At 42.0% G+C, this 24,666-nt stretch overlaps 2 protein-coding genes across 2 annotated transcripts in view; both read right to left on the minus strand.

Moving 5' to 3' along the window:
• The window catches only part of tspan6 (tetraspanin 6), a 147,839-nt gene that overhangs the window by 108,487 nt on the left and 14,686 nt on the right, over nt 1–24,666 (minus strand). The gene's annotated exons all lie outside the window — the stretch shown is intronic.
• On the minus strand, nt 1,825–20,953 carry xpnpep2 (X-prolyl aminopeptidase (aminopeptidase P) 2, membrane-bound). Its single transcript, XM_083786184.1, has 21 exons — nt 20,876–20,953; nt 19,569–19,627; nt 18,765–18,875; nt 18,458–18,521; nt 16,573–16,677; nt 16,091–16,171; nt 15,778–15,921; nt 15,261–15,362; nt 11,048–11,141; nt 10,515–10,713; nt 10,027–10,116; nt 8,826–8,935; nt 7,507–7,584; nt 6,789–6,860; nt 6,503–6,563; nt 5,478–5,547; nt 4,807–4,911; nt 4,213–4,272; nt 3,828–3,904; nt 3,576–3,665; nt 1,825–2,174 (listed from the first exon to the last, which is right to left on the minus strand). The coding sequence occupies exons 1-21, from the start codon at nt 20,922–20,924 to the stop codon at nt 1,968–1,970; spliced, it is 2,028 nt and encodes a 675-aa protein (XP_083642310.1). The 5' UTR covers nt 20,925–20,953; the 3' UTR covers nt 1,825–1,967.

Consider the following 24,666-nt stretch of genomic DNA (forward strand, 5'->3'; position numbering starts at 1 on the left):
TGTGAAACTTTACGTAGGGCTAAGTTACTCAGGTGGTATGAGATGGTTCAGTGAAGTGAAAGACATTGAAAGATGACACATTTAGAAACCAAGCAACGCTTCCTGGGCAGCTGCAGCACAGGGAGGGAGGCCTGCACAGTATACCGGCAGGTACTAGGTACATAAACCGACTAAACCAACTAATGCTGCTTAAATAACCCATTAAAACTGGGAAAGCATCCGTGTAACCACTTTGACCATTATTTCATACTTTGCCTCTTCAAAAAGAGCAGATGTACACACGTCACACGCATCACTTTGTGCCATGCTATGAGCTTGTAGATCTGCTATTTTTGAAAAATCTTGTATATAATTTTTTAAGCGACCGTTTTAACTCAAATCTTTGCTTCTGGGGGTCCCTGGAACAAAATATTTTGAGATGGGGATCCACAGCCAAATACATATCATTTACAAGTAATGTAAGACAGTGAATTGAGTGGCTTATAGAAATGTGCATTCTTGTCAACAAGGCAAACATTAGGCTAGTTGATCAGAGGGGGAAATACTGTAGAAATGTGAGATGAATTGGCAAAAGCCACGAGATATGACGGTTACCTATTTTAGTTTCCTGTCTTTCTCTTTTCGAGGTTGATGATTACTTGACTTTCAACAAGTTGACAACTAACTGAAAATTGTTGTATTATGTATAGCAGTTTGTTTGATGAAGCCCAGAGTGACATTGTTGAACATTATGAAATTGAGTTAATAAACACCTGGAGGCCTTAAATACTTTTTTTTACATAGATACTCAAAATACACAGTTTGAACAGTAACTGATTAAACAAGGCAAAGCGGAAGAAAACAGGTTTGTTCCTTACACAGCACAAAGATCTCATATTTTCAACAATAGTCATATAATTCTTCCTCTTTTAGGGGCCTCTTTACCACAACCACATCATTCCTTCACCTTTCACATACTGACGGTATAGATGCATTTACTTCAAATTATGTGTAAAAGCAAACTAGTTTCTGCTGCAAGTGACATCCTTGTTAATGAAAGCGTGCACACATGCAGGGAGAAAAGAAAAGCGTTCAATCTTCAGAAAAAACAACTGTGTTTTTCACACCTTCACACAGCTCTGACAGTAATAGTTGCCTGGCAACCGAGTTTCCTCTGGCACAAATCTTCATGTGGCAGAACTGAACCTCAAGAGCTGTTCACGTATGACAAGTTAAAAGTCTTTCACACCAGGTGGTGAGAGAGATGGCTGCTGGGTCGCAGCAGGCAGCCGTGACCCCAATTTCCAGGCACTGTTGGTTTGGGCAAAATTATATATTTTTTATTTAAGGTGGCTGAATGTGGTAGGCCTATAATATGTGAATTTCCCGATAAGTCTTGTTTATTTATTTTTAATATGCAAGCAGGCATGGGTCATCACATTTAGGCCAAGAGTAGTACTGTAGATGGCTAGTGTTTTTTTTTTTTTTTTTGCCTTATTTTAATAAAACAGTTATCATATTGCACTGTCAACTGGCAATGGCCCATTTTAGGCAGACATACAAAAAAACGAATCAAATCTAAATACTTTTACCATCACAAGATAATTGACACACATTTAACACAAAAGCAAACTTACCTAATTAATTACAACTAGTCCTTACCCGTTCTGAATATATGAACAGCAAATGATGTTGGCCAGATGGGGCAGTAGAGAGTACTCTCTACTGCCCCATCTGGCGGAGTCAGGTTAATATAAGGAAGTGTAGGACGGACAGACAGAATGACTGACTGACACTGACAGACATTTTTCGGTGCATTTATAGATATCTAATGCAAATCTCCCTTTAAACCAAAACCAAAATAAATGAGAGGGAACAAAAGACCCAACATTTCAACCTGGTTCAGTTACTGTCAATAGAAACTGCATAGAGGGCAACATCCGTTATGCTATTCTGCCATATAAAGAGTGAGACTAATGGAGGGATAACTAATAGAGGAGAGCAGTGACCATGACGGTGAGGATGAGAGAGGATGAGGAGAGGGCCGTGCAGGGAACGGCTCTAGAGCCAGCAGTCTGGACGAAGGGCTCTGTATGCTTCTGCATCCATTCCTTCTCCTGGGACAGACCCTGCCTCTCCAGCTCTGGTCCCATCACCTTACGGATGGTCTCATAGTAATTGTTCAACCATTGCACCTGGAAGTTGGGAGACCACTAACGTGAGAGTGAAACTCAAACGTGTACTGTGGGTGCGTGCGCTTACACGCACATGCACACACACAGAAATAGACACGTACACACGTGCATTAGCCATTTATACCACACACACACACGTGTATATATACACATACACATTATATGTACATATAATATACTGTATATAGTAGTATACTGTAGTAGTATATATAATTTATACTACTACAGTATATTTATTTATACTACTAATATTTATAGCCATTACTCTGAGAGTGTAAAAATGTAAAATGTTTACTCTGCGACTGTTCATGTAAAATGAAGATCTGTTTAACCTAGTTTCAAAAGGAGAGGGTTGCATAAAGCATGACAACATGATCCGTTACAATATATATACAAATATTAAGGAGTTGCTTCTAATGCAAAAATATTTATTTAGGACAGAGAACAACAAAACTCCGACCTGCCTTCTTCGGTTCTCTGAAATGGAACCACGATACAAAGGACTTGCAGTAAATTCACTTTCTCAGAAGAATTTTTTGAGTTTACAGTAAGCTGCAGAGATAAGAAACTGAAAGATGCTGTGCAGTGTGCACTGGGGATTTTAAAAGGAAATGTAAACTTTTCCCCAAGAAACCTTTATATTATTCAACAGGTTATGTCACACATTGGGAAATAACAGTGAACTCTGGGATACTCTTAATCAATCAGCCATTATAGTGCTGTTCAAAAACAGTGGAGAAAACATGCGTAAAAACATGTTATTTTAGGCTAGATGTGAATGCTAGGGGGTTACAACTGCAATCCAGTGTTGCAATGTCTGCTTATTATAAAGCGACTTTGGGCTTGTTTTTCTGTATAGTCTCATGTATTGATAGTTGCTGGTTGTGGCTTTTTAGGCTCGTTTCTAAAGGGTAGTTGCTTATTTGGGCTAGTTTCCCAATGTTGTTTAAACCAGTAGTTCTCAAACATTTTCATGTCAAGGACCCCCAAATTGTACCCCCAAAATGTCCACAGACACCCCTCATCTAAAAATATTTTATGCCAGGCCTGTGTTGTTAAAACTAGCCCTTACCCGTTGTGAGATATTGCCCCCCCCCCCACCCCCCTTGTGGCTGCAGGGGGTGCACCCTGGGTGCATTTTCGCATTCTTTATTCCCTAATAAATTAATGATTAATTTATAATTTGTTAAATTGAAAAAAGGGCTTCGTTTAGACCTCCATATTATTATGCTGTGTGAAAAGTGGGAGCGATTGGTGCAGGTGGTGAGGAGATACGGCGGTGTTTCTGACAGACAGACACACATTCAGACATTGACTGAATTATAGTATGATGATGTTTCAAAACATATTCAAAATACTTTTTTTGAAATAGAGTTTAAAGAAAGTAATTTCTTATCTTACCTGTCCATGGCTAAGTAGAGTGACGTCAACCAGCTTTCTGTCATATGGTACCAGCGACACAGTGTCAAAGGTCAGGTAGTTGTTACCATACTGAGGAGAGAACCACACAGGGCCAGAAATCATTCACATAGTCTTTGATTGAACTGCTTACAGTCACTGATAACCAATAAGGAGTCATGTTTATGCTTATTTTGTCAATCGATCCATTAAGCCTTAAGGCATCCATCGTCTCTTATAGCTCAACAACTGTACCTTTGTGACGGCAGGTACAATCACGGCAACGTCTTCAATCCGAATGCCAAAATCATTGTCCTTGTAATATCCTGGTTCTGCAGAGAGAAAGGTGTTATAATAATGTTTCATGTCATATCTGAAACACATGAACTAAATGGAATCATGAAATGGGTGATGTGTAATGCTGTTATGCAGATGCAGAGGTGAATTTACTTAACAACTTTTATCCCTGGCAGCCCTATTTTGGGCAATACATTATAGGCAGAAAATAGTAAGCAAAAAAAAAGAAAAGCATTCTAAAATTGCAGAACTACAAGCTCACATTACATTGACATATTGTGAGCTTAGTTTTTTAATAGCTGAAGCATAAAATAGGGCTTAAGTGGTTAATGTAGTGCATTACCTATAGAGGTGAACATGCCTTCTCTGAAAGGAATGTTGTTGCTCTGAAAGCCAACTGGCCCTGCAAGGGAACATCCCAGAGATACAGTATTAGAGGAATTACGCAACTATTAAAAAGTCTACTGTACAATGTATCACATTTATTTCACAGCCAACTAGCGTGACATAGCTGTATAGCTGTGGTGTTCCTACAGGCTACAGGTATTGATTATAAAGGACTGGCTGTGATGGTTTCACCGTTTCATTTATATTTATTCAGTAACCTCACCACCAAGCTAAGCTAATAAGACCTTTTTGTTTTGAGATTTCATATTTACAAACAAGGATGACAAAATGATGGCCTGACAAAATGAAAAGTGTAATATTGTTAAGCTATAAACGTGTGCGCTGATCTGTGAACAGCACAAAATTGCATGTGACATTATACTATATTCCACAGGTATCAAAAGGCTTGACAGACAGACAGACAGACAGACAGACAGGGCATTAATACACAAACAAAAACATTTGGCGATAAAAAGGTTTCCGTCCGACAATAACGATATAGAATAATGTTAATTTAATAATAATTAATCAGTGGAAAAATAGAACGTACACTCGTGAACCCCAAAGTAATTTCCAACACCGTGCCCTGTGCCATGGCCGTAGTTCAAGCCCAGCTCCCATAGTGCACGGCGACCCAGCATCTCCATGTTGGACCCTGTTCAATGATGGAAGAGAGAGATGTGAGTCCAAACTGTGTATAAATAGAGTCCTCTAGTGGCTAAATGGAAAACAACATTAGATTTAAAGAACAATAACAACTCTGGTAGAGGTTTGATTTGTGTAGTTACTGTAGCCTACCTTGTCATGATACACTGTAACGTAAAGTATTAAAATAAAAAAATAAAAAAATACAAGTAAAATGTTTTGTGTTTTTGGAAAGAAAAGCAATGCATCACTGTGTTTGTTATTGCACTGTTAGAAATTACAAAAGTGCCTCGATCTTCCTCATTTATCATTGTAAAAAGATGAAACTCTGAGACTGTCAACTATTACATCTCAAGAAGATTTGGAGTTACACCAGAAGGTAACTACACAACCCAAACATCTACTAAAGTTTAATTAAAGGGAGTGTTAGGGTGTTAGGGCCCTATCCTGGAAAGAGAGATCCAGGATAGGGCCTGGATTTAAAAAAAAAGTTAAAAAAGTTAAATCCAGTTAAAAAAAATAAACTCTGCGCAGTGTTATTTGTCTGACCAAGCCAGGCTATCATTGCTCACCCACCTCTGGTCCCAGAGGGAAAGATGGTTCGAGATATCTCAATATTTCCCATGAGCACACGAGTGAAGGCCTCCTGTCAAACATTGCACATGATCGACGATGAGGAAATTGCATACAAACAATTTAAAAAAATCTGTTTAAAATCAATTGAGTCATATGATACCTATCTTCCAAATCTAGACAAATCACAATCCACTAAGGGGGCTGTGTCCATAGAAAGCATTTGTTTGAGCTCCCAGAGCTTAAAAACACACTTTCCTGGGGGTTTTATGTGGGTAATATGTCATGATGTCATGGACACTGGGCTCACTTACTTCCTGGACTACATCAAGGAAGCTTTGAGAAGGAAGAGAAGTGGTCACGTGACTGGGCTGCGCCATGACACTTTCATGGGAGCCAAACTACCCGGAAGTAGTATCGCGAGACTTCACATCGTTTCCTGTCTGGCAGCCAAATCTCGCGATACTTCGGAGCCAGAAACTATACCTGCTGCTGTTTAGATCCTCAGATAAAATTATATACTGTGCACTCTGTGCACATCGAAAAGTAAGTGATAAGAAAACAACCTGTGATATGTCTTCTTTTATATTCCTGAACCGATTATATGACAAAGGTCTCAATTGTTCATAAATAATGTTTGTTATGAGCTGGTCCAGCCGGCTCCATTCACTGCCATGTAGGCTATTCATTGCACTTCCGGTGTGAGTTTGGCTCCCATGAAAGTGTCATGGCGCAGCCCAGTCACTTTTCTTCCTTCTCAAAGCTTCCTTGGACTACATATAATATTGTCTCAGTAAGACAGTCCTCCCCCTAACCACAAGGAGTGCACCAAAGCATTATGGGAATTGTAGTCCAGGAAGGAAGTGAGCCCAGAATTTCAAATCAAAAGGTTTTCAGGAAATGAAAAATAGAAAACACCATCTGTGCATTCATTTAAGGTCTATATCCAAAGCCTGCTATGCTGCTGAGCACTCAAGTGAAGTCAGAAAATAACTACATATGTTTGAGTAAAATATGAAACGCTGTACCCTTTGAAATGCTGTGGGAGTCCCCCAGTGAACTGTTCGAGTGATGTCAGTGGTACCATCTCTAAGAGCACATGGACAGAAGGGATTAGTCAAATCGAGATAAATGTTAAACACTTAAAAATAGATGACTTACAAGCTTACAACTCGTCAAGATGGTAACGGGGGATAATAAGGAAATAACATTTTTAAATAGCAAATTAATTTTCGCCTACAATGACATGCCCAAACTAGGGATGCCAGGTTTTAGGTGGTTAATTACTGAACTAGAAATAGTGCATTTACTCACAGGTACTGGCCACCGGAGTCCACCAGGTACATCTCCTCAACTGTCAACTTCCTGCTGCTTTCATTCGTAGGGCTGAAATACACAAGTCATGACCAAAACACCTCGATCAAATGTCTTCTTTTCAGTTGCTTATGAAAATGTACTTTACTTGAAATGTCTCCGCCATTATTTACTTCTGAAATTATTCCCTTAATGCTTTTTCACATATTTTATATTCTATAATCTATAGTATACTGTACACTGTGATTTCATTTTAATATATAATAATAACAATAATAGATGGCATTTTTATAGCGCTTTTCCAAGTGCTCAAATCCCTTTAACGCCGAGCTCCACCAGGCGTTTCAGCATGCGTTTGTGCGCACATGCGAGCCCCGCATACGTGCACTTAAAATAGGACTGGATCCATAAGTGTGTGTGCGCGTTTGTGCGTATATACGCGCTGAAAAGCCTGGTGTAGCTCGGCCGTTACAATGGTCCATACTTTGGGAGAGGGATTTTGTGTGTACATGTTTCATGTAAAGCAATTAACCTTGTTTTGATCAATTCTGTATTAATAAAGCTTAATATTATTATTACATAATAATACAAATTGTGTGATATAGCAATATGATCCTCTATGATACTGGAGATCAACTTTGATAAATAAACATGGTGCCAGAATAAACACGAAGCTGTGAAAAGCTGAAGGAGGAACATTTAAATGGACATACAGTACCTGTAATGGGCCAGAGCAGCATTGGGTCCACTCGCAGAAATGGTGTCAAAGCTTGGGCCTCTGTTGTCCTTCTGTTTGCTAGAACAAACAAAGTTTATATAAGGAAGTGTACTTTTGTATGCATTCGATATGTAGGCGGGGGCGGGGCCTACTCCGTTAGCCACTGATCATTATTCTTTACCATGTTTGTTAAGGTTTGTTTTAAACATACTGTAGCTGAAAATGCTTTGATCTCTCCAACCCGCCTGTAGTACTGTGTACTTCATTAACCGGGATTCCCAGGGACAGGGGCGTCAATAGCGCGACGCAGACAACACGACTGCGTGGCCCCCTTGCCCAGAGGCAAGGGGGGCACATGGCCGTGTCAGGGGCACTCGCTGATCAGCCTGCGTCAGGGCCCACTGACATCTAGTTACGCGTCTGCCCAGGGATCTACATTTTGGCCCACTGACTTTCCCCCTCTACCCCTAATCTTTTAGCCAAAAAAGCAGATCTATAAGCTCACAATGTGACATGTTGTGAGCTTTTAGACCTGTTGTTTTCACTGAATGTTCGCCTATGAATAGAGGCCAAGAATAGAGGCATTAGGGAACATGTGGTTACATGTTTTTCAAAACTCTGCTATGCTGTACAGTGTACACATGCATCTCGAAGAAGGTAGGAAGTCCGCACACCGTTCTTAAAGGTGTAGGGAAACGGAAATGGTGTACATCTTATTTTGAAGTTTTAGCTTGAAACGCTGGCTCTGAAGTTTTTGAACTAATCAGAGAGTTGCATACCTCCAGGCTATGGGGTCTCAAAGTCTGTGACTTCCTGCACGTGGTCGTTGTAAACAAAGTGACAGGGAGACATGGGGAAGAGCCACCAGATTATTTCTAACCTATACACAACCTATATACATATTTTAGCGTGATGATTAAGTTTAAAACAAGTAATACACTGTCTGGATGTCATCTTGAATGAGATTAAAAACGGAGTAGTTCTTTAATCAAAACCAGCTGTGGAGGTCGTCAAATGAAGCATGGGAATCAAACTGGTAAGCTTTTTTTTTATTGGATTTTATTGATGTGTATATCTACACGTCATCACGCAGCACGTTTTCAGGAAGTAATTAAAACATTTTTTTACGGACTTTTGATACAAAAACACACACAAATGAGAATTTGCCAATTTTTTGGCATCCAACTACTGGGAGCTTAAGAACAGTGTGCAGACTTCCTACCCTCTTTCTGTATGTATATGTTTGTCCTGCACCCGTCAACATTCTTTGAGATGTGCGTGCTTCCCGTTTGGATGTTCTCTCACAGTATGCATCTCACCTGCGACGGTCATTAACATACTGCGCAGCAGTTAGCTCTGTTTCCTTGCCTTCAGGAACGGCCTTTTCCAACCACATCAGGAACTGGATGACTGCAACCGCATCCCTCACCTATACAGGGCCACAGGGACACATGCACATCTCAACCGCATCCCTCACCTATACAGGGCCACAGGGACACATACACATCTCAGCTTCCATCAACGTCAAATCACTTACCGGTATATTGACATTAAAGGGCCATGAAACCCTAGGGTGATTTTGTCATTTGTTTTCCTGTACAGATTAAACTCTACAGAAGGGCAAAAACATGGCAGCCTAGTAAGCAACACATCTGCAGCTAATCTATCCAAATTCACAAAGACCTGTGTACTGTACAGTATGTCCCAGTGTCCATTGACAATTCAATCGGACCAACGCCTTCCGAGAACTGGAAAACCACAAATGCCCAAAATGCCTGCATCTGTCTGACCAACCCTGCGGGGGACTGAGATTTGACTTGGTGTTGCTTTAGGTCTTCAATAGTAGCTATAGTTTAAGCACTTACAACATAACTGCAACCTCCCTGAATCCTGGCTTGTGACCTGCTGTATGCCTGCATACTAGCTGGGAGGGAATTCGCCAAAAAATATCAAGATTGTGCACTTTGTTCCATTGAAAAATCTCTTCTATCAGTTATTTAAGATTTCAACCATAATATTGGATTCATTGCAAACAGACCACTAGGAGCGAGCCTTATGATTTTTGAAAACCTTATTTATGCCAACACCTATAACCCCATGCCAAAAAACTAAATTAATTCCCTCCCAACTATACTGCATCATGCCATCATCTCACATTTCCGCCACTTATTTTCCTGTCGCTCTAGTTAACATAACATTTTAATATTTTATAATGTGTATATGAAAACGCCAGCACAATTTAGCTGGACTCATAAAAGTCCCACAGTTTTGAGAGTGAGAATGGACTGATGGCTGAGGGTGCTCTCAGACAGACTTAATGGGAGGCATTGGCGTCTAGTAGGAGAACTTTATGGCTTCATAAATAGTAATTGAAAGTGTTCTCAGAAAGGTTTATGCGTAATGTTATCTATGACTGTGTGTGTGTGTGTGTGTGTGTGTGTGTGTGTGTGTGTGTGTGTGTGTGTGTGTGTGTGTGTGTGCGTGCGTGCATGTGTGTTTGTGTGCGTTTAGATATCATACATGAGCATCTCTCAACACACGCTGCTCGGTTTGGTCCTTTACTGCTTTGGTGGTCAGCACAGGAGAGTAGTCGCTGGTCAGCAGCTTTTCCTGCATCATGAACAAAGACGAGTCAGAGATGTGCTTTTGGAACAGTTGTCCCTTCTGCATAAATCATCTCATATCATCTACGCTAGAAACATTTATCTCAGATTTTACCACAAGTATTGTACTGACAGCATCCACATACAGAATTCTGATTTAATGTCGTGTTAATTAGAACTCTACAAAAACGGGTAAAATTTTCTACTGTACACCCATGTTTATTGACCCATGTGTATATTTAATAAAGTTTAATTGAATATTCTAACCCCCAGACGAAAGGATATAAATAATTGTTTTCTATCTTAAATACATCTTATTTAATACCTCCTAAAGAAAACATGAGTAAAGGTATATTCCACATTCTATAGTCAAATTTGTACTTCCATCCCATCCTTATCCATTACCTGTGGTATAAGCTCATATAGCGCATAGTTTGTGTACTCGGTGCCAACCCATACTTTCACTCCACCGTTAGTCACATACTCCATGAGGGTGGTCCGCACATCGTCATAACTTTTCAACTGGACACACATGCTCTGGGTACAGGATGCATTCAGATAAACCTTCAACTCCTCCGTGACTCTCTCTGTGTGTGCAAATAGCCTGAGGAAAGGACAAGGAGATGGACATTTACAAGTGGAGATTAGAAGGTGTCATAGGTTTGTGTGGAGAAGAATGGGATTTTGTCGTCACCTTTGAGGAGAAAAACAGAAAGATATACGTAAATTATAAGTAAAATGAACACCAAAAGATACAGTTTAATTTGTACAGCATACAAATGTTTTACAATTATACTGTGCCATACAACAGTGCCAAAAATAGCTGATCTTCAAGGTCCCAACAGGCACAGCATGAATCTGGCTTTAAACATGAATTGCATCATAAACCAAAACCACCTGAAATGCACTTGTCCACAGTTCACATGACATTATTGCACAAAAGAACTTGCCAGATCTGATCCAGTGTCAGCAGAGTGTAGGAGTAGAAGAATGGGTTGTATGGGATGTCGTTGCCACGCAGGTTAAACAGCCCTGTAATAAAACACAGACATCTCGTGCTGTCAGGAGCCGTCCATACTCTCGTTCACATGATTTATTACAGTGCATCCAACTCCTATAGTCCCTATGCTGCATGTTTCCCACATGTGCTCCACAGACCACAGGCAAAGTCTGTGTTCTTGTGAGGCATATTAAGGTTTTTTCTTTTATTTTTGTCTGAGCGTGATTTACCCTTGTTGAACAGTTTATTGTGACAACGCACCAGAGTGATCAGAGTGCGGTGGCAACAGAGACAAAATCAACAGTGACAGAAAAGAGAACAAAACAAATATCCAAAATGACCAAAACAGAACAAAAATAATAATTGCAATGCAAAACTACAAATGTAATTGAAACAGCCTCCTAGCCGTGCTTCAAATGAGCATGATGGAACGGCTAATCAAAACAAATAAATCATATCACCTGCTATGTTCTCCCAGAGCGCAGCAGACTCGGTGGCTACGACTACAAATGTCCCAAGAAACTAGCTAGCCTAGCCACCGAGTCTGCTGCTCTCTGGGAGAAAAGCACGGCTGAATTCTTTGTTTTGATTAGGTGTTCTAATATCGTGGTTAAAGCGCGGCTATAAAGCTGTTTCAACCAATCAGATTGCTTCCTCGAAATGACATGTCGTATAATATAAATATAAATGTATACTTAAAGTACAAAAAGTAAAAGTGATCAGTTTTCCAAATTTGACAAAATGTCGAAAAAAAGCTGATCTCCATGCTCACGATGCGCCACATCGCGGCATTTTGTGCGTTTGCAGATCAGCTATTTTTGAAAAACCCTCTATTCTTAGAGAAACGGACTCCATTTACAACTGTACTTGGATCGCCTTTTCCCGTCTACACCACATCTCTTTGGCAAAAAGAGCAGATCTACAATCTCATAATGTGTCGTGTGAGATTATAGATCAGCTATTTTTGGCTAATGTTTCCACCAGAATGTGAATGCCAGGGTTCAAGCCTCACCTCCTGCCTGACAGACATCAAAACATGGATGCAAACAAACATTCTAAAGCTCAACTGCAATAAATCTGAAATTCTCATCAATGGCCCTTGACTCCCTCACCCGCTCCTCTCATGACTTCTCCCTCACTATTTTTTTTTTTTTGAAGATATTTTTTTTGCGGCTTACGCCTTTTATTGATTTTTTAAGGGACAGATAGTAGGCTGACAGGAAACGGGAGAGAGATGGGGGATGACATGCGGTAAAGGCCGTGTCGGGTTCGGGAGTCGAACCCGCGGCACACCGCGACTGGATCACCAGTCCGGTGCCCAGACCGTTACGCTACGGCCTGGGCCTTCTCCCTCACTATTGATGGCTCCACTGTTGTCACCCCCTCCACCCGAGTTCACCTCCGCAACATCGCCCGCCTTCGTCCCATCACACACTGCCGCTGAAACACTCATGACTCATTCATGCTTTCATCACTTCCAGACTCGACTACTACAACAGCCTCCTGTATGGCGTCACCACCAAGGTTCTCAAAAAACTACAGTATGTTAAAAACTCTGCCGTCCGCCTGTTCACCAGAACCCGATCCAGGGACCACATCACACTTGTCCTCCATGAACTCCACTGGCTCCCAGTCAAGTACAGAATTGACTTCAAAATACTCACCATCACATGCCCTCAACAACCAACCCCGCCACTACCTCTAGTCTGAACTCGAACACCATGCCTCCACCCGCTTCCCCAGGTCAAGCACTGCCAACCAACTGGAACCTCACAAGTCAAACAAGCAACTTGAGGAGACAGGGCCTTTGCACTGTGGAAGTGGAACTCACTCCCAACTCACATCAGAGCTGCCACAACCTTCAAAACGTTCAAAAGCACACTCAAAAGTTACCTTTAACTCCCCCCTGTCAGGTGTAAAGGAGCAACTTGGACATTCAGGCATGAAGGAAGCATGAGTTCAAGTCCGTTGCTCTCCCCTTGTCCCCCATATATGGGGACTAGGTTGGTGGAGGGTGTGTAGAGCCCAGGATCACATTAGATGATTGACACAGGGGTGAAAAATGGGTTACAAAATCGTGGGATAATTTTTTTTTAATAAAACCTACCTTTTCAGACTTCAGGCTTTTCCTACATAATATTCCCCCCCACAAACTTTTGGTTCTCTACCTTTGGTTTCTAGTTTTTAACCTTAACTTTATTTTTATAATGAAATTGTTGTTTTAAATGTTCTGTTCTGTAAAGTGACGTTGAGTATCTTGAAAAGCGCTATATAAATTGTATGTATTATTATTATTATTATCATTTTATTATTAAGTGATTAAAATATTTAGTAATCTGTTGCAGACATGTTACATACAAGTCACATGGAATCTGAGGCCTGATTTAGACTGCAGTCACATCAAGTCAAATCCGATTCAAATCAGACATTGCAGATAGGACCGTGTGTAGCCATTCCATTCCGTGAGAAACGTCCTCATAAACGTCCTCGTTTCTGTACATTTCGAAAAGTTGTGTTTGTACGGAGGCATCCCCCAATGACAGGAGCGCCAAAGTCTGACGTAATTTCACATCCTACCCGGTTTGCATTTAACCACCTCACCCCCTTCGGAATCCAATAACTTTTTTATATCGCGTCAAATAAAAAGTGTGTTCTAAACAAATGATTGCAGTGGTTTGACTCATATGGATATAAAGAATCAACTGACTGTGAGAAAACTCTAATGTTACTGCCGCCGAATTATTAACAGCATATCAAATAGTATTAAATATGACTGACTGACTGTTGTAACGATACAGAGACACATCCCCAACAATATCGCAGAGACAGTTTATTTATTTTTAGACAACAATTCTTATATGAGAGGATTTAAAAATGAACCTTCTGCGACCCTGGACCAGGGGATGAGCGAGTGACGTCAGGACTTTGGTACAGATTTCACTGTCTGTCCGGCGTCCGCTGTAGTGCTGACATAATGAAGTGACATTATTCCTATAAAACAAACGTGTGTTGCACTATTGTTTTCTCTCTTTTCTGTCCTCTCGCTTGTTTTCTTTCTTTTGCTCTAGTTTGGTTGTTTTTCTCTCTCTCGTTTGTTTACTTAAATGAAAATACTCGCGCTCTGTAATGACGTCACGTCAGTAGTGCTCGGGTCACGCTGCAAGTGACATTTTGGATAGTTTGATATGTGACTTGGTTCACTTCATCTGGTCGTTGCATTCAGACTGAGGCAGATCTCCTCAGATCAGATTTGAAACCACCTCTGATTGTGACTCAAGTCACGTTTGAAAAAATCAGATTCCATGTGACCTGTCTGCATTTTCTATCTTGAAGTGACACAGATCTGATTCAGGCTACATTCAGGCTAGATTTGGCTGCCAGTGTAAATCAGGCCTAAATGAGGCCTTGTGTCCCATTAGCTGCTATTGGGACAACACACCAGAGTGGTCAGAGTGCAGTGGTAATAGAGACAAGCTCAAAGTGAACTGCTCACTTCACATGGGTGTGATGTTTTCCCCCATTCCGAATTCCCATAGACTTTTTTTCATATTGCGTGAAATACAAATTGTGTTCCAAAGATAAACAAATTATCCTGGCAATTTTACTCATATGGATATGAAGAATCAACTGACGGCGAGAGAACGCTAATGTTACTGTTGCAGAATTAGTAACATTTTCGCTAGAAAGACACTATAAAAAATGAGTGACTGACTATGGTAAATGATACAGAGCCACTTCCACGACAATATCGGCGAAACAGTTTGTATATTTTTGGGTCACAATGGTTTGAGGGCCCCAGGGGATTAATGAGCGACGTCAGGACTTCGGTACTAACTAACTATTAAAGGTTAAAATGAGGAGGATAGCCTTTATTAAATTAAAAAGGCAAGTGCCAACATGTTTCGACCTAACCGGTCTTCATCAGGGCATTCTTGCCCGGTTATGTCGACCGGTTAGGTCGAAACATGTCGGCAGTTGCCTTTTTAATTGAATAAAGGCTATCCTCCTCATTTTAACCTTGAGTGCCTGGATCGTTTCTTTATGCCTTGATCCCGTTTGATGCACCTTTTTTATCAACATCCCATGTTTATATCTCCGTCGAGCACCTGGTTAGTTTTTTATTTAAAAAAAACAATTGTTCAGGTTCTTACAGGCAGTCTCATCCAGGGCTGAAAGCAGAAGGGCTGTAGGCTTGTAAGGACTGTCCTTCATTTGAGTCCTGATATGATCCACCTTCATCTGCCAGGTCCGCTCTGTGGGTACACCACACACACACGCACACGCACACACACACACACACACACACACACACACACACACACACACACACACACACACACACACACACACACACACACACACACCATTAACTTTATGGTCCTCTCCATTTACCTATAATAAATGCAGCTACTCCCTGACCATGACATGGGGTAAAGAGGCAGACATGAAGATAGAGAGACAATGTGCCTTCAGACATATTCACTATCTGGTTGCCTTTTCCATTCCCTTGATGTTGTTACTTAATATGACAAACAGCCATAAAAGAAAACACGAATGCACTGTTTATGGCCGTGTTTGTCACGGCCGCCTGCGCTCTGTACAGTCCGCAGGTATTTATCAGCACACCGATAAGGGCCACATCACTGGCAGACTGACACACACACACACCTATGACACGGTCTGGTAGGCGGGTGAGGTTGTCAGGAGGGACGCGAGGTCTGTCCGTCCACACTATATCCACCAGGTTATCGGGGATGGACTTGAGGATGCGGTTTCCTGGTGCCAGGTCCATGCTGTAGCGCGCCTGCGTTTCTAATGGGGGGGGGGAAAGTACTGTAGATTACGCACTGGGACAGAAATCAATCACCAAGCAAACAGTCTGCACAACGGCCTGACGTCAATACTTTCCCCATCTACTCGGGTGTGCACTTTATTGACGCTAAGCTAGACTGACAGGCTGGCAGGTTCGGGGCTTCCTTACTGAGGGAGAAGAGGAAGGGGTCAAAGCCGATCTCTCCACCTGCTGGAACCTGGGAGAGGAGCCAGTCTGCCAGGGTAGACGCTGTGGAACATCACAAAGGACAGACTAAGAGAAAGTGACATGTTCTCAACTCTGTTGTAAATTCTGTGAATATATAAATGTTGATCTATCAATGACGTGCCTTGAATTTACAAAGTATAGTCTGTATAAAATGACATGTGTCTAAATACCATGCAGTGACTATAGTCTTTATGATTACAGTTATACAGTATAACTTATGACACTTTATGCAAACCATGTAGTGAGGTGATTTTTAATACATACTGTATTACACTACACTAGCAGATTGTTCACTCACATTAATTTAAAACCCCAACACCATCTATTGTAGGGATGGCCAGATATTATTCATTTCATTCCATGCAACCCTGCTGTTGTGTCTTTAATTGACATAACTATAGTTAAAACGTTGGCATCCCTACCATCTTTCTCAAGCTCCCAGTTGCAGTCCATCTGTCTCTCTGCTTGAACCCAGTAGCGGCTGTCTGTCCACTGGGCAGCCTTGGTCAGGGTAACAACAGCTGTGCCTGCATGGGGGAATGAGGACAGCAGCTATCATGGTGGTTTGGCAGGTAGGTGGCGTGGAGTGGGGCAGTGACATTGAACTAACCCATTTAGGCCTTTACGTCAAAATCGAAATCCTGACAGTTTTCTGAAAAACCTCATGTTTCTATATCAGTGGTGCTCAATATTTCATGTCAAAGACCCCAAGAATGATATGTAATTGGCCGCCGACCCCCATCTGAAAATATGTTGTTCCAGGAACCCCACAGAAGCAAAGATTTGAGTTAAAAACATTCGCTCTGAAAGAATATATTCCAAGATTTGTGCCTCATTTTCACGATTTTTCAAAAATAGCAGACCTACAAGCTCGTAGTGAGGCACTCAGTGCTGCGCTATGAGCTTGTAGGTCTGCTATTTTTCAATAGCAGAAGTATGACATAATCCTTAAAACACCAAAAGGGGTTCCCGCCCAGAATGTGTTAAAAGTGACTGTAAATGATGGGGCGCCGGCTAATCTGCAAGTTCATTTGGATGTGTGCGACACATGCAAGGTTAAAACACAATATAATAATATTACATATATATAATATTATATATATAATATAATAAACAATACACAGGGAGATTGGCGGTCCAGCCATGTGTGGTGGATTTCAATAAGAACTTGCTTGTCTTATATAGTGTCACTTTGCTATAGTACTGCGATGCTGCATTCACACTAGCAGTGACAAAGCGACTGGCAACTGACATTTACAGTGGAAGCCAGTGACATAAAGATAGCCTCTCTGCTACAATTAATTCCAGATATAGACCGACTCATTATCACATTCTCCACCAACTTTGTTATACTTATGTTTTAGGTGTGGTACAGATGAAAGCGGGCTCCTTTTTGCATTGTACATATGACAATGTATAAAAGTTAAAAGATTCTGGTAGGATATCTGTGAAACACTGGCTAAAATTACAGATGCTCTCTTCCTGTTAGACCCTGAAGTTTGCCTCTTAGGCAATTTCACAAGTATCAGTGCAAAGAAAACACATTTTAATTTATAGAGGTGGCAGGAAATTGCAATAACATGGAAGTCTGACTCCCCCCCCCAGCCCCCACACACACACTCATAAAGGGATGGTTCTCAGAAATGAATAGTTGTGTTCCTCTTGAAAAGATTACCTATTTGATGAGAAAAGGGTTTGACACCTTTTTGAAGATTTGGCAACCTTATTTTGATTATATGGAAACTCAGCCTGTTCTTTTAACTCTACCCTTTATATTTTCCTTAACATTGTCTTGACAAACGTCCGTCACTCCCACACATGGACACACGCTTGTCGACATCAGCGAGTGCATTAACACATCACTACTAGTGAGCAACCCTGTCATACGACGAGATATAAGTGAAGATACAGTACCATGTACGCCTCGTCGTAAGACTGATAAATAAATCAGCCATAAGGCTTCATAGATTGCGCCAAACCGAAGTGCTTAGGAACATTTGGGCGAGTGCACGGGAGCAATTCACCAGGCCTATGGGGTGCGATCGGTCTTCATAAAACCCTTCACATACATACATGAGTGCAGAGTATTAGAGCAGAGCTGCGATCATCCACTCTGGTCACCAAATCGGTCCTGAAATAGATCTCATGATCATCCTGTGTGGAGGCAGAACCACCCTGAATCACCAGACATTAGTCATACCACCAAAGGCTGTACGAGTACGTGGGGAGAGTGAGCTTGAGCTGGTGAATGGGAGCTGTGACGAGGGAGAGGAAGAGGAAGGATTGAGGAGGTGTAAAGTACTGTACCTGCAGAGCCTGTGAAACCAGTCATGAAGGCCATCCTTGCGTCGCGCGGCGCAATGTACTCGCTCTGTCAGAGAGACGGACTGCTTCAGTATCGTGTGCGTGCACATACAAACACACACACGTATACTGTACACCCACGTGCACAAATCCACATGCGCACACACACGTCTGCACACTCCCACATAACAAGATATGCTTTTAACCACTTGAACCCTAGCGCCATGATAGCAGCATAAAATAGCAAACATTTCTGGGTCAACAAAGTATTGTGGTTCATGTGGTTAAATCGTTTGTCTGACAGTCATACCAGGTGAGCATCAGTACCAGGGATGATGTAGGCAGAGATGTTATGGGACCGCATTGCTTCTCTTAGAGCCTGCAGTCTGAGAGTGGTGGTGACCACAGTGCTGGGGAGGTACTGCAACACACACACACACACACACACACACACACACACACACACACACACACACACACACACACACACACACACACACACACACACACACACACACACACACACACACACACACACACACACACACACACACACACACACACACACACACACACACACACACACACACACACACACACACACACACACACACGGGTTCGAGCAGTGCCATCACAGTGCCTAGACTAGATAGACATCAAGGGAATTGTAGTCTGTACAGGTACAGTAATGACTACATCAGACAGGAATTATCAATGCATTTAAAATGTAACAAAAAAACAAACAAAAAAAGCACTAACACAATTGACTCTAGGTGCACTACCCGTTCAAAACGTATCAAAATAACGGTAGTGGGTCGCACACACCAAAACATTTATTTCATTTTCGAACAGGGACAAACGTTTCGGCTATCCAGCCTTCATCAGTGTGATCCATCCACCCCGCCCCCCCCCCCCCCCCCCCCCCACCAGGCAAATCGAACCATGTAAATGAGAGAAATTACACAGTGCAGTGTACAGTATGTAGGTATAGAGGGTATAGCCAGTGGGGCAGGTGCTCGGGCACTGGTTGGATCTAATGTGTGTGCACGTGCCTGATTGCACGCATCATTCCTTCCCAGCGCTTTGATTCACACATGTGGCCCACAGGACTCACCGGTGGGGAGACGGAGCAGTTCCTCTCGGTTCTCGCTTCAGCAAAAGCAGCGCCCTTTCCTGGGAAGGAACAAGGAAAAGACCTTGAAAAGTGACAATTCCGTCTGTGCCTGAGCTGAGCTGGGTAAGCATTATTCCCAGATCAAGTGGAGCGCCGCTGTCATAACATACTCTATTTTGGGGACTGCCGTGGCCGGTTTGACCTCTGGCTCGCTCCGTATATACAGTATGTAGTGTCCCTGAGCAAGACATAGCCCTCCCCTCATGTGCTCATCATAGCCATCTGAGCAGTGATCTGCTGGGTAAAACTGTAAAAGCTCATTTCCCTGCTCCGGGGTCCTGCAAATAGTTCCTTTGCCTTCCCCTTTCCTTTCCATCTTCCTGCCATTGTGACCAGCAGAAAGCCAGCATAGCAAATTTCTGTCACAGAGAAAGGTTGAACTGACAAGGAAAGGCAATGCATGTGTATTTATTTGTGTATATATAGTGCATTGAACAACAAGTCACTTCAGCGCATTACATACCGGTAAACACAAAAATACACAGTAGAAATTCGTCTTGCAGAACATGCCACATCAACATTGAAAAATGTAATCTTGAAAGTTTTCTGCTTTGATTAAAAATAACTAATAACTGTAGTTATAACTGGCTCTGTGGATACGAAGCCACTTGGTACCTGGTTGTATCTGAAACGGTCTTTCATAAACCTGCCAGCTTTGCCGACAGGACACAATATCCGTTGTATACTGTATGTCCTGGATTGACATCTATGCTGTACCCACTCATACCCGATTGTATTGAACCATAGTCCTGATATGGCCACGTAAAGGTGTGTGTCGTCTACTCTATAGTAACACATTTTGTTGTTTTCCATAATCTGAGCCAATGGGAGTCAGTCAAAGTGTCTGTCTGCAGAGAAGAGTTTGTCAATCAAATAATTCACCTCCAGTTCAATGAAGGCATTCACAATCAATCAGGATGCTGCAATCCTGCTAGTTGTCAATAAATTGAACATAGTCTTGGCTAATGGCTCATACACATAAGAGTATGGTAAATAAAGTATTTCAATCGCTATTGGACATAACTGGCATTTGACTCTTCCACAGCCAAATTGTAGGCAAATATATCCCAATGAATAATACAGCAAACACAGCAGAATCTCTTAAATGCTGTTTAATGAACTACACATGAAAATGTCAATGAATACTGCATTAGTAAGCCTTCTATGAGCCCGTATGTAGTACGGTACAGAGCAGTACGATAGATCAATCATTACATAGTTTGGAATAAAAACAAGTTCACTTTTACCTGTTAGTGCTGCCAGGGACAGAGCTAAGAACCAGCCATAGGAGGGCATCCTGGCACCACCAGCCTGCCACAAACGAAGATGCAATAGAATGAAGCACGGTGCTCCAGTCCAGTGTGTATCATCCAGTGTAGGTGATAAAGTGTGTGTGGGTGTCAGTAAGTCAGAGTTATTGAATATGTGTGACTGTCTCTCTCTCTCTCTCTCCCCCCCTCTCTGTCTGTAGGCCTATCATGTCTCTCAAATCACTATCTCCTCTCACAGCAGTTATCTGATCGGAATCATGTGCCCTGGCTTAAGGGGAGGATCTAAAAATGCCATAAAGCACAATGTGTCAAGGCGCTGTGGGCCACCTCACCGTTTTTCTCCCCTGAATGTGTTCCGTGTTGGCCCTGGCGTTGCAGTTTGCTGATGCTGCCGTGAAGAGCAGACAGGATTTCAACTGGAAGCCTCCTGTTACACTGTTTGTATCCCTAGTGTTAATTTAACTCAAGAGAGTGCACAAATGGTCTTCATTTGTACACTCTGGGATAAATGAACACTGAGGATTTTACAGTACATACACACTGTGCTGTCTAATGGCCTGCCAGCATCCAGACTCCAGATCCTACAAGCTTTACTTTTATATTTTCCACGCTTCTGCCAATAAGCTGAGAGATGGCGATGCGCTGGGCATGCAGCCAATATATATACTGTAGCTGGAGACCTATACAGAGAGAATGGATGTGTAAGTGTGGGTGATTGCGCTTGACAGTGAGACACTGTCTGAACTGCATATACCAATTTATGTACTGCATTTGTTCTCCAGTGTGTGTGTGTGTGTGTGTGTGTTTGCATGCCGTGCATGCGTGCGTGCAACTGCACATGTTTGTGTATGTACTGTAAGCTCCCAATAATTACAGAGCAGTTTTCCAGAGCAGTTGCTCTGACGTTGCACGTCATAAGGATCTTGGCTGCAGGCTGCAGCACCTGAAGCCACTGGTCACTGACACCCAGACAGTTTGGTTATCAGCCAAACATTAGTGTGGATGATGGAACCTTCAACACAGCAGTGGTTCTCAACTTGTGGGTCCCCAAGTTATTTTGAGGGGTCTCCAGATGATGTGCATAGGGTATCTGCACATTTCTAAAGTCTAATTTTGTCACGATAGGCAGGAGATAGAACCCAAATGCAGAAGCCAACAGCAGAAAAGTTCAAATTAACTTATTTATTAATTCCAACAAAGGTAAAGCTTACACAAAAATACAAAAAGTTGCAAGCAGAAAATCAGGGACACAAAAGCTAAACTGTTCAAACTCAAAGCAGGGATGCAAAACAGTTCAAAGGTCCAAAAAGCAAACCTTACACGAAGCCGAAGTAGTAATGTCCAAAATACCAAAATCTCACAGAGACACAAAAAAGACAGGACTGCACAGAACATCTCAGGAACAGAAAGTATGTACTGGCAGTGTTTGACTGTTTGTGTGGAATGAGTCCAGTCTTATAGGGAGCAGGATGATTGGAGAAGTGTCCTCAGGTGTGAAAGGGGCATGGCACTGTGGGGATAATGAGGGAGTGTGAGCAGGTGTGTGGCAAGGACTGAAAGCTGGAAGGGAATGTGGGAGTGGCTGACATGAAGACATGGTCTGTAGGGAGACAGACCATGACACAATTTAAGACATTTTAATACTTTACTACCATACAAATGAAAAATAACCAGATAACTGCGTCAAAAGTAATAAACAAACTACAATAAAATGGTTAAACATTGGCCAAATTGACAAAGATTTGAGGCAAAATTTGACATACTCTGCACAATGCCGTTGCGTGGCATTGTGAGGTTGTAGATGTGCTATTTTCACAATATGTATCTGTAGAACCAAGTAAAACAAAATGTAATGCCTCAACTACACTTCCAAGTACTTGTCAGGGTGGGGATCCCCAGTAAAAATATTTTGTTTGTGTGTGTGTGTGTGTGTGTGTGTGTGTGTGTGTGTGTGTGTGTGTGTGTGGGGGGGGGGGGGGGCTATACCTGCTCGAGAGGCCGTGAAGCAGCACTGTGCTAGTCATGTTCTTCGACTTCTCCAGCACCTTCGGTACCATCTCCACTGGCTGGCTAGCCAAGAAGCTCTGTAAGTGTAAAAGATGTGCTAGTGAGAAACAGTGGCACTCCCCACTGAACTGTGCTGTTAGCTTCCCAGTTCACCTCTCTACACCTCTGACTAGAGCTGTGCACGGTTCAAAATTGTGCTGAGTACGCATACTAGTGGTATCAGATGTCGAGAGGCGTGCCTTCACAGAGATAATGCAGATGTGCGTGCCCCTTCCAGTTCATTCTAAAAGATGTAGTGAGCAGGAAACATGGCGTTTGCGTAAGTCTTTATAATGTGTTAATAAGTACGGTAAATACTCTGTCATAGTGATACGCTTGTGCAGTCGCTAGATCTGTGAATTAATAGTATGTGTTGTGTTTCTTTTGTGTTTCAGTTTATTACCTAATGCCACTAACGCCACTAAAGTCGCGACCTCTGAATCTTGTGCTATTGATTAAGAACGATCAGTTGTTGAAGCTATTGAACAATATCTGAACACGGGCCAGGCAAGGCAAATAAGGCTTTTACTGTACACAAGTTTAGTAGAAGTGTGTTTGTACGTGTGTGAGTGTGTTATGAGATTGTGGTAATAAAATGGCCGGAAAATAAGTGCTTGTTTGCAACTTGGAGGAAGTGTGTGTTTGAGTAATATAACAGTGTGTGTTTAAATCACAATTTACCCATACCTGTTTGTTACACTCCTTTACGGAGGGTTGAATCAATAGTTAAACAAAGTTATGAAAGAGCAAAGTTTAATTATATCCGTACAGTACATATCCTGTGTTTCATTATTGCTGCTACGACACCTGCATTTCACCACAGGGATGAATAAAGGTCTATTTGTATTAACAATTTGAGGGATATTTGGACAGAATCTGTAGGAGTAATTTGTTTTTCAAAAGTCGGCCTCTTGGTGGCGCTATAACAGGCCGTTCTGGAAAATTTGGGGCAGAGGTTCATCTTGGCATCAACGTCCTTATATTCAAATGAGTCCAGTGTCTCTGATGGACCCTACTACGGGGGGAAAAAATTGGGAGGCTAATAAATTACATAAAACTAACTAATAGCTCTTGGAATTTTGCTCTCACATAATTATTCAGCATCATCATAATAATTTTGTCTAAGTAATATGGCTCTGACATTTGTAATCCTTTCCAGTGGGTGCTTGTAATGCCTGAGGAAACTGAGGAGTCTGCGGTTGCATTCATCAGCATAGATGCCGTGGTAGATGAGTATGTTTGGCAGTAAGTTAATCAAAAGGATGGTGAATGTACTAGGATTAGGCTGCCATTACGTGAGATAACGGTCAGACACAAAGAACACACCACCATCCACATCGCCGATGCTGCAGTGGAGAGGGTCAACAAGTTCAAATATCCTGGAGCTAGTGTACATCACTCATAAACTCACCTGGGATGTACAGTACACACTAAAAGGGTGGTGAAGAAGGCACAACAACGCCTCTACTTTCTCAGGCAACTGAAGAATTAAGGTTGTCATTAACAGAGACACCAACCGAGAGGTTGGTGTTGACCTCAACCGCAAGGCAATGAAAAGAGTTACGCAGACAGCTGAGGGACCATCCCTCCAAGACGAACGCTGTGTCCGCAAAGCTTGCAGAATCCATTACAGTTTTGTTGAACTTAAGTTCTTAAAAATGTAATAACCAAGTTACTCTTCAAATAGGGTAGGCAAAATAAGCCATAGTCGGCTTCAGCCT

The sequence above is a fragment of the Protomyctophum parallelum genome (genome assembly GCF_964188405.1).
Source record: "Protomyctophum parallelum genome assembly, chromosome: 16".
In the NCBI taxonomy this organism is placed as follows: Eukaryota; Metazoa; Chordata; class Actinopteri; order Myctophiformes; family Myctophidae; genus Protomyctophum; species Protomyctophum parallelum.

Excerpts from the sequence above, each read along its gene's own strand:
- xpnpep2 (XM_083786184.1), bottom strand. The coding sequence starts at position 20,924 with ATGCCCTCCTATGGCTGGTTCTTAGCTCTGTCCCTGGCAGCACTAACA. Across the intron at positions 6,564-6,788 it reads GACTCCGGTGGCCAGTACCT|AGATGGTACCACTGACATCA; the intron begins GTGAGTAAATGC and ends ATGTGCTCTTAG. Across the intron at positions 2,175-3,575 it reads CTCTACTTAGCCATGGACAG|GTGCAATGGTTGAACAATTA; the intron begins GTAAGATAAGAA and ends CCCAACTTCCAG.